Below are 12,382 nucleotides of genomic sequence, written 5' to 3' on the forward strand. Positions count from 1 at the left end.
ATATTTGTAAAAAATAAATTAAAATATTGGAATTAAAATTAAAAAAAATTAAAAATTACATTAATTAAATTTTCAAGGCGACTTACACATAATAATTATTATTATAAATAAAAAATTGTTTTGAAACTTTTATAATTATAAAGAAACACCCAACCATATCATGAGTAAATAACTTAATCTAGGTCAAATTTTCTTGCAAGTGATTCAAAAAAGGTAAAGATAAAAGCCCTAGAACTTCAACAACATCAAGAAAATGTTGATTTCCAGGATTTTCCTAAAATTTTGGTGGAGGTAATAAAAATCACAAAAAGTAAGCAGAGTAATCTACATTCAACCAACTATTGACCGTAGGTTGATTAACTGATTGCTATAACTACTCCGGACGGGATATTGACTATTGACCATGAAGAGATTGCTATAACGCAGGGCAAAGACACAAACCAATAGCTTAATCTAGGTCAAAATTTCTGAAAGTTACACTATCTAACCAAAAAAAAGCAAAGATTAAGGTTCTAGAACTTCATATTTCAACGAATAAGGGTCAAGGTACCTCACACTTAAATAGAGTCCTGCGTGCATAACGCTGACCTCGTTAACTGCATTTACATATATGTGGGTCAGCGACAAATCTTCAATGTTAAATGTGCATTGTTAAGGTCGATGAAGCCGAGGTGCTGACATTGGATATCATGGTTGGGTTGATAAAGACGAAATTCTTACGTGCTATTTCATAGTTGGCTGCCCATTTCTAATTTGTTCCTCATTTGAATACTTTCGGTACTCGGAGTTTTACTTCGCACGTTATAAACCGCGTGGGTAACAGCTCGCGCTCCATGTGAACTTGTTTGAGTTTTAGACATCCACTGTACAAATCGCGTGGATAACAGCTCGCGCTCCATGTGAAGTTGGCTTGACCTGTGTTGATAGTTGGTCCCGCGAGGAGTTGGTGGCGAAACTACGGAGAAACATGTACAGAAACGTGACAATCAGAACTACGTATGTATGGAGCATTTATGGCAATAGTTCAGGCCCTAGCTATAAATATTTTCTCAGTGTTACCTACATACCCAGTTCGCGTTCTGCTCTCTGAGGTTTAGGGTTTGAGAAATAGATAGATTATCCCTCAGCAAAGGTTTAGGGTTTGACAGATAGATAGATTATCTCTCACCAAAGGTAAGATCTTTGTAATTGTCATTTCTGCTGCTTTGGTCGTTTAGAGTTGTGAAATATGTTTCTGATCTCCGTTGAATTTCTAAGCGTTCACAATGCAATTGGTTTCCGAGGCTCGGTTTCATGACTAATTTTTTATGGCTGACAGTATACTGTGCAGTACTGTATGGCGTCAACGCAGAGTATTACGTGGTTTGCATTATTGGGATTCTTGTGGATGACATCTCATGGAGCTCAGGGAGATCTTGACTGGGACGATGCAAATGCAACATTCTTCAACGGCAGAGACACTTCTAGGGTATTGGGTAAGTGCATTTTATTTGGCTAATTAGCTATCTTTTTTTTGGGTGGTTAGTTTATATGGCGTTTGAGATAACTGGTATGGTTAATCAACTTGTGGTTTGAGCTGTCACTATCAAGGTATCTAAATGGTTAAAATTGCCTAATGATCAATCACAGTCTAAGACATGTTTAACCATCTTGCTTTTTATGGTAGATTTGAAATATTTCGAATTCCACTTAATTTTAGAAATAAACATTATGCCTTTTGCCTAAGATTTGTATAACTCTTTGGTGAAAATTAATGTCTCAGGGAATGGCTGCGGGTACGGCATTGCTTACAGCCGATGCTTCGGACAGAACACAGCAGCTATTAGTACAGCTCTTTTTAACGATGGACTTGCTTGCGGGACCTGCTACGAAATATCATGCGATAGCCGTTATCAATGGTGTGCACCTCACATTGTGACTGTTAGTGCCACCAACAAGTGTCCTCCAAACACTTCTCTCCCGTATGACAACGGTGGGTGGTGCAATCCACCTATGAAACACTTCGTTCTGTCTCAGTCTGCTTTCCTGCAGATTGCCAACAAGCAACCGGGCGTCATTCCTATCAAATATAGGAGGTATAGTTGAATCTTTAATATTCAATTTATGTATGGTTTTGAAGAATATTTTAGAAATTTAATAAAAGATTTAATTTTATTGAATTAGATAATAAGTTTAATTTGATTGTTTTAGGTAGTTTTTGTTTATCAATTTTCTAAAATATTTCTAAAATCTACCATCCATCTTAAAAACCCTTTAATTTTTAATCCAATTGACTGTTTTCCGTATTGCAGAGTACATTGCAAAAGGAGAGGAGGGATTCTATTCACAATGTTGAATGGTCATTCCTCATCAAATCATGTGCTCGTGAGCAATATTGGAGGAACAGGAGACATATCTGCTGTTTCAATTAAAGGTTCAGTTCACACCGATTGGGAACCAATGACTCGACGATGGGGACAAATTTGGCAGAGCAAATCTTACTTGAATGCTGAGACTCTGTCGTTCGAAGTCACATCCGGCGATAAAGAGGTCGTGGTTTCCGATGACGTAGTTCCCTCAAATTGGAAGATCGGCCAGACATTCGAGGGGGGCCAATTCTGATTGCCGGAGTTTTCATTAGATCCGATTAACAAACCCTAAAGTCCTGTCCAAGTCGTTTGTGTCTACTTCTAGAACTGGTTTCTGGCTATTTGTCGCCATTATGGCAGCTACTGTTCGTAACTTTCAGTAGGGTTTTGGTTAATCGATGGATTTTATTGATCCGAATAATTTAATATTGTAATTGCACCTATGAATCGCCGTAGAGATTTTCGCCAGTGCTAAATAAATTTCGTTTTCACGGTTGTTCTGTTTAAAATTCTGTTCAGTGATTAACTAACTAGCGAATTAATACAATGGAAACCCAAGATAATTAAACTTTTTTTAACGAACCATCCATGCGACATTACAATCAGTACATTATTCTTAGTAGAAGTGTTTGAACAATGATTCATGTTTTAACAAAAGCAAATTTCGTTTTCACGGTTGTTCCGTTTAAAATTCTATTCAGTGATTAACTAACTAGTGAATTAATACAATGGAAACCCAAGATAATTAAACTTTTTTTAAGGAACCATCCATGCGACATTACAATAAGTACTTTATTCTTCGCAGAAGTGTTTGAACCTAAGTCACCAGGTTCGAGTTCGAGTTAGAGGACCATGAAATTCGAATAAAGTTCGGCAACTCAAATTTTGTCGATAAAATTCGACATAAAATTAGACATATAGAAATTCGAAAAAAAAAAGTATATTAAAGATAAAGGGCAGATTTATACACTTATAAAGACTATCTTATTGTTAGAAATTATATTAACTGAAATATACTTCATATTCAGCTATGGAATACCCATAAATTTGACCAGGAGGGAACCATTATAAGCTGGAAGGTCTGCGTGTTATTGTGTAACGAGAAGATAAGCAAGAGCTAGTACCTTATCCAATAATGGAGTCAAAGCATAATTCGATGAAAAGCTTGAAATGTATAGGAAAAATCAGCAAGTTATGTAGCACATGAAAATTGCTAATGAGTCAACCATATTGACAAAGAAATAATGAAAATTTCTAAAAGATACCATTTGATCACCAACCAAAATATGATGTAACCATCAAAGCAAATAGAACAGTAAACAGTCATCAAATAAGAGTGAACAACAGCCTTTATCTTCATTAGCAGTTTTGGTTACATCAAGTGATTAAGAGGACTGAATGCCTCTCAAAATACTCTTACTCAAAACACCCAAAACCCCCACCAAAGAAGTTTGAACAGATCTGAAAGTACAGATATAAATTGTGTTTAAAGTTCAGGCCAGCATTGACAGATTTATTACAACAATTGTTGTATTCAAAGGACAGCCTTGCAATTTCACATATATTGACTCAACATACCTGGAAACATATCTATTTAGTGCTGGTATATAAAACCTGAATACCTTTATCACTTCATGTGAATCCTCAAGGCATGAAAAACAAGCACAGATTCTGGAAAATATCCCAAAAAAATTAAAACATGATTATAAGAAATCCTGTAGGCTGTAACTTTGTAAGCAACCATTCATAACTATTTTTTAAAGATAGATTGGCATAAAAAAAATATACAAAAACAGCAAATATATGCTAACTTCTAAGATATTTAATTAATGAACAGCAAATATATATTCTTTTGGCAGTTCAATGAAAAACTTTGCATTATAATTTATAAGATAAAAAGAGAGGTTAAACTTTAAACTTTAAAGTAGCAGCTAGCTTGGCAGTTTTAGGCTCTAGCAAATTGTTCATGCAAAAACTAAACTAGAAATCTAAAACAGGAACACAAGTTTTATTCTTGACGTTCCTGTTGCCCACTTGTTATATCAAAAAGTTCTATGTCATCAAGAGCAGTATGAGATATGAATCCGCTAGATGCTTCAGCACCAGATTCATCAGCGAATTCCATGTCACTATCAATGTACAAATCAGCATCATCCATTGCTGCATTTGGAACGGGATCGATCCACGGAGTAGAAGAATTGGATGACTCTTTAGCCACATTCTTCAATGCCAACTGCAAATTACTACGAACATAAACAAGATCTTCTAATTTTTGAGATGACAGTCTATTTCTTTTTTTGGAATGAATGTGGTCAAAGGAACTCCAATTCCTTTCACATGCTGATGCACTTGTTCCTTGGCTTAAGATACGAATTGCAAAATTTTGCAATTCTGGTGCCCCTGAACCATAAAATTCCCACCATAGTGTTGGATCACTTCTGCTCCTATCATACTTTGCTAATACTGTTCCAAATAATCCTTCTTCTAACCTGTATGCTCTCAAGTTGAGAATCTCAATCAGTTCATATACAACAAGATTCATATAATTGCAAGACATTAACAACAAGATTCATATAATTGCATGCAAAGGAATATAATTGCAAGACATTTACCTGTATGCTCTCAACTGACTTCTGATCAAACCTGCAATCTCTAGATCTGGATTTAGCTTCTCAATAGATTGGATAAGTCCATTCATGATTTCTTCATCCTTATGTCTTGGTAACCCAAACAATCTAGGGTCCAAATAGCATGCTGCTGCGTGTAATGGACTATGCATCATCTTCCATCTATGATCAATTAAATCCCATATCTCCTTGTAATCAGCTTGCACATTATCAAAAGCAGTTGCAATGGCCTCTTTGCAATGATCAAGGCTTTCATAAACAAAACCCATACAAGGTTTGTCACCATCAACCATGCGGAGCACATTAACAATTGGGCCACAAATTTTTAAAACCTTGTTTGCATTTTCCCAAAAGCCATTATTGAGCACTATTTGTTCAACATTTTTCCCCTTAGTTTCTTTTGAGAGAGTAGATCTCTCCCACTCAGTGCTGCAAAAAACAGCTCTTAGGCTCGCTTTTTCCTCAACAACTCTTTTCAGAGTAATATAAAAAGTGGCAAACCTTGTATCACAAGGCCTCAACAACTCTTTTGATGCATTCTTCCTGTATATGCTCAAAGTGAGACGATGGTTGATGATGAAGTTTGAAATCGATTTGGCTCTTCGGATTGTTTCATTGACCCAAGGAAATTTGGCTAAGTCATGCAACATTAAATCCAAGCAATGAGCTGCATAAGGGGTCCAATAAATCTGCCCATATTTTTCCATAATCAGCTTCCCTGCACCAACACAATTTGATGCATTATCTGTAACAACATGGACAACATTTTCCACCCCAGCTTCTTGAATCGCTTCATCCAAAATTCCAAAAATGAATTCTGATGTCTTCACTTGATCCATTGCATTCACTGCCTTCAAGAAAACTACCCCTTGAGGACAATAAACAAGCACATTGATCAATGGGCGATGACACAAATCTGACCAACCATCACTCAAAATTGTGCATCCTGTAAGCTTCCAGGACTCTTTAATATCAGCCAACTTTTTTGTCACTCTGTCTTTTGCTCTCTTTAGCAAAGTTTTCCTTAAAGCTTCAGATCCAGGAGGAACATAGCCCTTCCCAAAATCAATGGGCTTTTTAATTACATTTTTAAAATATGGACTCCTCGCCACATTAAAGGGAATTGCACATGCATAAAAATACTCAGCAACAACGTCATCAACTTCCTGTTTCTCAACAGGTTTCCAGAATTGATTTAATGTTTTCGGCCCACCTGTTTTTGCTTGAGGAGCTGTAGAACTAGATCCACCAATGTTTGAAACTGAATTAATGGTGTTGGAGGAAGACATGGCAATCTCCCTCTCAATTCGCTGCCTCTTATTCACCCTTTTCTGCCTTTGCATCTGTGAACTGGAATGGTCTTTCTCCACTTTGTCTTTTTGTTCATCAGTGATCTTAGTGCAGGCTTCAACACCACCTCCACTTCCATTGCTAATACCGAGAAGGTGATCCACTGCTCTAGTCAAAGTGCCCTTGAAATTATGTCCACATAGCTGACATGAAAGATTAAAACCATCTTTTTGGATAAAATTCCAAGCTACAGCAGTTGATTTTGGGGGTGCCATTGGAATTTAGAAGTCTGAAATGTCTGACACTTCAATGTCTGAAATGCCTGCAATTTTTTTTGAAATTACATTTTCGTTAGTCATCTTCAACACAGTCAAACCAGGCTTCAGCCTTCAACACAGTGAGAACATAATTAGAGCCTAGAACCTAGAAAAAGTGGAGCATATGTAAATTAAGGGGTGAAAATAATGATCCAAAAGAATTTGTCCTTTGGGTACTCTCAGCCCACAAAAACATTTTGTTAACTGCAGACTCAACTGGGCTGATATCATTATTACAGTGGCTTGACACAAAATTACAGAGGTTTGATCTAACTTAACAGTGGCATCTTGTGACATATGTTCGGCATTAGACTAATCCTTGTGGTTGCAGGTATCTTGAGGAGCCTCACTGCTCTTTTGAGCCTAAAAGTTGTGGTTTGGTTCCCAAAATTGTCACTAAAGGAGGGCTGCTATTCCATGAGGTTTGTTTTCCTCTCTATCCTTGACTATCATCTTCATTTCCAGATCTTAAGCAAGCTTTACAGTGGCTGTAACAAAATAATCAGGTTTAAAGTATTTTATTTCATAACCTAATCTCAAGAACAACAACAATAATAGAGCTTAAAACACTAAAGAACCATCATAAAAGCTTAATAAGGGTTTGGCTCTTGCATTTTGGTGACTGATGTAGAGCTACAGTGACTGATCTTTGCCTACAGTGGTACTTCAGTAGCATCTCTAAAGTCTTTGACACTGTTCCTAATTGGTTCTTGAGCGTTAGTTCCTTTTCCTTGCATCTTTGGTGACAATTTGGGCTGTTAGAGTACTGATATCTTTGTCGATCCAAATTTGCAGAGGACTTAACTGTCCACTAAGTACTTAACTGTAGTCTGTATATATAGACAGTTAGGTTATACTAATACAAGCGTAAGGACTTCGCATCAAGCACAGTTCAGAGCTCATATTTATCATTTCAGAGAGGAATTTCGGTGATCTCAGATATAGTTTTTTGGTGATCTCAATGAGACAGAATTTCGTGAAGGCATAGTATATTGAAGAGATGAGTCATGACTTCATTGTAAATTGCAGAGATGATTTCGGTGCAGTGACAACTACAAGGTTTCGGTGCTACCACATAATACATTGACAAGGTCTAGATGCAGTGACAAAGTTTCAGTGCTGCCACAATGACAAGGTCTCCGTCTCGGTGCTAAATTTTGGACAGAGGCACAGCCGCACAGTACGTGAGTAACTCCACCAGCAAACAAATAATTTGTAACATTATGGACCATGGTTCGTTCCATTACTAATAACTATGACGGAAAAACTTACAAGTTACAGCACGCGGCAGTTTTCTGAGTTCTAACTTCTCGCCTCTCGGCCTGCCGCCTGGTAAACTGATATAGCAGAAGATAGATATGCCCAGAACAACCCTTTCTTTCACGCCTTGTCTTCCAACAAACTTCGTTCAGGAGATACGACTCGTGGTGTAGACTGTAGTCTATGGCGTCTGCGGCCCGTCAAGGTGTAGACTGTAGTCTATGGCATCTGCGGCGGCAATGAAAACGTAAACAACGAAACCCGCCAATGAAACCTAAAACAGCAACACTCATACCCGCGGGCGCGAAAAAAACGAATTTTAATCTCCTGCCGGCGAATTTCAACGCATGGAAACGATTTTAATGGCGAATTTATTCGGCAAAAATTCGAATACGGCATGAAATTCGAGTTCGCTGAATTTAATGGCGAACTCGAATGAACATATTCGTTTGACCTTGAAATACGGCGAATTTCGAATTTTATGGATAAAAAACGGCGAATCTGGTGACTTAGGTTTGAACAATGATTCATGTTTTAAAAAAAGGCATAACAATCCTGTTTTAACTTTTGTAACACTCTCCTCTTACACTCACTCAAGTTTAGCTGTTTACCAGGGTAAATATGTGACAAAGAATTACTATGATATGACTCAACTCCCTAAGTACACTTAACGAATTGGAACCCACAAACCTAAACTTTAGTGACCTCCTCTAAGTGTGCAGAACCCCGAGGAGACAACAAACCTTTCTTTTTCACTAACCTAAATCCCTAGTCTCTCCCATGAAAAGGCCTTCATGCGATTCAAAGCCTTCAATTTCTCCCACAAGCCTACTTCCAAGCTACTACAGTCTTCTTCAAATAGCTTTGTGCTAGCGTCCACAAGATCTAAGCCACTTTTTCAAGGCTAGGTTCAAGACCTCTGCCCACAAAGTAATGAAACTCTAAGAAATGATAAATAACGCACAGACAAGGCCTCTAATGAAAAACTTGAGAAACGAATTAACTTGACCCATCTTAACCATGAATTTTTTTTGTCAAATACATCATGAACATGTGATGTACAAATCATAAATACACATTTTAACATAGGGTCCTCATACTTATCTGAGATTCGTCAAGAAGGTGTGATGCTCTCCTCTTACACTCACTCAAGTTTAGCTGTTTACTAGGGTAAATATGTGACAAAGAATTACTATGATATGACTCAACTCCCTAAGTACACTTAACGAATTGGAACCCACAAACCTAAACTTTAGTGACCTCCTCTAAGTGTGCAAAACCCCGAGGAGACAACAAACCACTTAAGTGCCCAACCCCTCAGTTAGCTTTCTTTTTCACTAACCTAAATCCCTAGTCTCTCCCATGAAAAGGCCTTCATGCGATTCAAAGCCTTCAATTTCTCCCACAAGCCTACTTCCAAGCTACTACAGTCTTCTTCAAATAGTTTTGTGCTAGCGTCCACAAGATCTAAGCCACTTTTTCAAGGCTAGGTTCAAGACCTCTGCCCACAAATTAATGAAACTCTAAGAAATGATAAATAACGCACAGGCAAGGCCTCTAATGAAAAACTTGAGAAACGAATTAACTTGACCCATCTTAACCATGAATTTTTTTTGTCAAATACATCATGAACATGTGATGTACAAATCATAAATACACATTTTAACATAGGGTCCTCATACTTATCTGAGATTCGTCAAGAAGGTGTGATGCCCTCTCACAATAGCTGCGTTGTCATTTATTAGGTCATACATTAATTAATATTTCATTCACTAATCCAAACATGATGAGAGTCATGACTCAAGTATGTCTTTAACCGTGCTTATAACCAACATATAACTAGAATAATAAAAATGATAGAATAACCATTAAGACCACAAAATAACAAATACATTTACTCATGAAATACAAGGGAAAAAGATCTCTTATTAACATGTGCAAAAGTCAACCAAGTCAGCGACTTCCACATATCACCCAACCATAGATTGGGCTAAACCAGATCTTCCATTCAACTAAACACCCCTGTGCCATATTCCAGGCATGAATGTGGGACTCACAACAAAACCAACCAAGGCTTCTCACGCTTTACCATGTTTCTCTCCATTATTGGTCAAGGGATTCTTAGGCCCGAAACCCTCGCCTATTAAACCAGGCTTTATTGTGTATCCTTCCATTACCAATCAAGGGATTCCTAGGCCCAAACAATAAACATACACTATTAGGATTTACCACAGTCTTGCCATATACGTTCAAGGGATCAGTAGGCCCTAACCAATCATGGATGCCTCCCGATCGCTCCACCTAAACTGTGAGAAAATTTCCTATCTCCACCCTCAGACTTTGTGTATCCCACCATTTATTGGTCAAGGGATTCCTAGGCCTTTGAGAATTTTGCTGAGAGCACCCCACTCAATTTTGAAACCATCCCACAATCCAATTCAACTAAGTAAAAGAACCCCATCACACGATGGTTATCCACAAATTACAAGGCAAGGCTGAAACCACTGTCACACTTCACAAAACCAATGTGAATTGTAGCAGGAGAACCAAATACACACATGCATGCCAAAACTAACAAGAAAATCACGCATGCAACTTGATACGTGCAAGTAATCTTGTTGTAGCCACTTGATCCAACACTTCCTTAATTTATCTTTGCTTCCCTTTGCCTTCTTGTCCTTCCTTTTCTTTCCTTTCTCCAAAGATAGAGTGCTCGAAGAATGCTCTAAGTGTGCAAGAGTGTGAGAGAGTAGAGAGAATAAAGAGAGAGCTCCAAAACTGAATTAACAAAATATGTGAACTCCTGCTCATAAGCCTTTTATTAATGAGACCTCTATTTCTTCAATTTCCATTATTTTCCTTTAATTTCCTCCTCACATGTAACCTATCACCTTTCACCTTCATTTCTCATATTTTCCATTATTTTCATAAATAAAATGTCAACTAATGCCTTTTTCATTTTCAATGCCTTTACCATTACCTTTGACAACTTCCCTTAGCCATAATAAACCAAATGAACCCCTACTAGAATGTTTTCCCAACATTTAACTTGGAATAAGTATCCCATGACCTTGGTCTTATTTTGTCTTTATTAACTTTATAACACGAAGTTTTAAAGCATGTCTCCTACAAACCCATCCCCATTAAGACAACGCGGCCCTCAGCGTTAAATCACACCTACAACCAGCAAGTCTGCTGAAAACAAAAACATATTTCCAACTTGGCTCGTGGGTAACAGCTCGTGCTCCAAGTGAACTTGGTTGATTTTTAGACACCCACTGTACAATCCGCGTGGATAACAGCTCATGCTCCATGGGAAGTCGGCTCGACCTGTGTTGATAGTTGGTACCGCGAGGAATTGGTGGCGAAACTACGGAGAAAAATGTACTAAAACATGAGAATCAGAAGTACGTAGGTATGGAGCATTTATGGAAATAGTTCAGGCCTTGCTGCATTGCTAGCTATAAATATTTTCTCAATGACAACTACATACCGAGTTCACGTTCTTCACTATGAGGTTTAGGGTTTGAAAAATAGATAGATTACTTCTCAGCAAAGGTTTAGGTTTTGACAGATAGATAGATTATCTTTCACCAAACGTATGATCTTTGTAATCGGCATTTATGTTGCTTTGGTCATTTCGAGGTGTGAAATTTGTTTTGATATCCGTTCAAATTCCAAGCGTTCATAATGAAATTGGTCCCCAAGGATTGGTTCCATTGCTAATTTTTGATGGATGACAGTATATTGTGCAGTACCGTATGGCGTCAACACAAAGTACTACGTGGTTTGTGTTATTGGGATTCTTGTGGATGACATCTCATGGAGTTCAGGGAGATCTTGGCTGGGACTATGCAAATGCAACATTCTTCAATGACATAGACACTTCTCAGGTAATGGGTAAGTGCATTTTATTTGGCTAAGCATTTGTTATCTTCAGCTATCTTTCTCATTTTTTGTTTTTGGGTGGTTATTTTATATGGGTTTTGAGATACCTGGTATGATTAATTAACCTGTGGTTTGATTTGTTGCTATCAAGGGTATCTAAACTCTCAAAACCACCCAAAGCTCCACCACTGTCTGCTCTACAGCGACATGTTTAAACATTTTTTTCATTTTTATTGTAGATTTTGGAAATATTTAGAATTCCACCTAAATTTAGAAATAAAAAGAACTAGTCATAAACTAAAGAGATATAAGGATATATGATTTTTGCTGAAGATTTGGATAACTCATTCGTGAAAATTAATGTGTCAACGAATGGCTGCAGATAGGGGAGTGTGTAGAGCCGATGCTTCATACAGAAAACAACAACTATTAGTACAACTTTTTTTTAATGATGGATTTGCTTGCAGGACCTGCTCCAAAATATCATGTGATATTTGTTATCAATGGTGCTTACCTCATGTTGCGACTGTTACTGCCACCAACAAGTGCCATCCAAACACTTCTCTCCCATATGACAATGGTGGGTGGTGCAATCCACCTATTAAAACAGTTTCTTTTGTCTAAGTCTACCTTCCTATCGATTTCCAGCAAG

General features: G+C 37.6%; 2 protein-coding genes across 3 annotated transcripts; one reads left to right on the forward strand and one right to left on the reverse strand.

Moving 5' to 3' along the window:
- Window positions 1-1,075: 1,075 nt before the first annotated feature.
- LOC149164876 (expansin-A2-like) lies at window positions 1,076-2,857 on the forward strand. 2 transcript variants are annotated; one of them, XM_089431024.1, is made up of 4 exons: window positions 1,076-1,173; window positions 1,319-1,475; window positions 1,763-2,075; window positions 2,292-2,857. In XM_089431024.1, exons 2-4 carry the CDS (start codon window positions 1,337-1,339, stop codon window positions 2,599-2,601), a joined length of 762 nt encoding a protein of 253 aa, XP_089287150.1. In that variant the 5' UTR covers window positions 1,076-1,173; window positions 1,319-1,336; the 3' UTR covers window positions 2,602-2,857. The 2 variants fall into 2 exon arrangements, with proteins under 2 accessions (XP_089287150.1, XP_089287151.1); XM_089431025.1 differs by having other exon boundaries at window positions 1,331-1,475.
- Window positions 2,858-4,356: 1,499 nt separating this feature from the next.
- On the reverse strand, window positions 4,357-6,540 carry LOC149164877 (uncharacterized). Its single transcript, XM_089429628.1, has 4 exons — window positions 5,700-6,540; window positions 4,961-5,207; window positions 4,690-4,837; window positions 4,357-4,581 (listed from the first exon to the last, which is right to left on the reverse strand). The coding sequence occupies exons 1-4, from the start codon at window positions 6,538-6,540 to the stop codon at window positions 4,357-4,359; spliced, it is 1,461 nt and encodes a 486-aa protein (XP_089285754.1).
- Window positions 6,541-12,382: the final 5,842 nt, after the last annotated feature.

This window comes from Pinus tabuliformis, chromosome 5_1 (assembly GCF_031772625.1).
Source record: "Pinus tabuliformis cultivar Carrire ecotype Pingquan chromosome 5_1, CPIR1, whole genome shotgun sequence".
In the NCBI taxonomy this organism is placed as follows: Eukaryota; Viridiplantae; Streptophyta; class Pinopsida; order Pinales; family Pinaceae; genus Pinus; species Pinus tabuliformis.

Bases quoted from the DNA above. Each gene is read 5' to 3' on its own strand.
- LOC149164876 (XM_089431024.1), top strand. From the start codon at position 1,337: ATGGCGTCAACGCAGAGTATTACGTGGTTTGCATTATTGGGATTCTTG. The intron at 1,476-1,762 runs GTAAGTGCATTT...TTAATGTCTCAG, and splicing joins AGACACTTCTAGGGTATTGG to GGAATGGCTGCGGGTACGGC. The intron at 2,076-2,291 runs GTATAGTTGAAT...TCCGTATTGCAG, and splicing joins ATTCCTATCAAATATAGGAG to AGTACATTGCAAAAGGAGAG.
- LOC149164877 (XM_089429628.1), bottom strand. From the start codon at position 6,540: ATGGCACCCCCAAAATCAACTGCTGTAGCTTGGAATTTTATCCAAAAA. The intron at 4,838-4,960 runs GTAAATGTCTTG...GAGAGCATACAG, and splicing joins AGTCAGTTGAGAGCATACAG to GTTAGAAGAAGGATTATTTG. The intron at 4,582-4,689 runs GCATGTGAAAGG...AGTAATTTGCAG, and splicing joins GCCAAGGAACAAGTGCATCA to TTGGCATTGAAGAATGTGGC.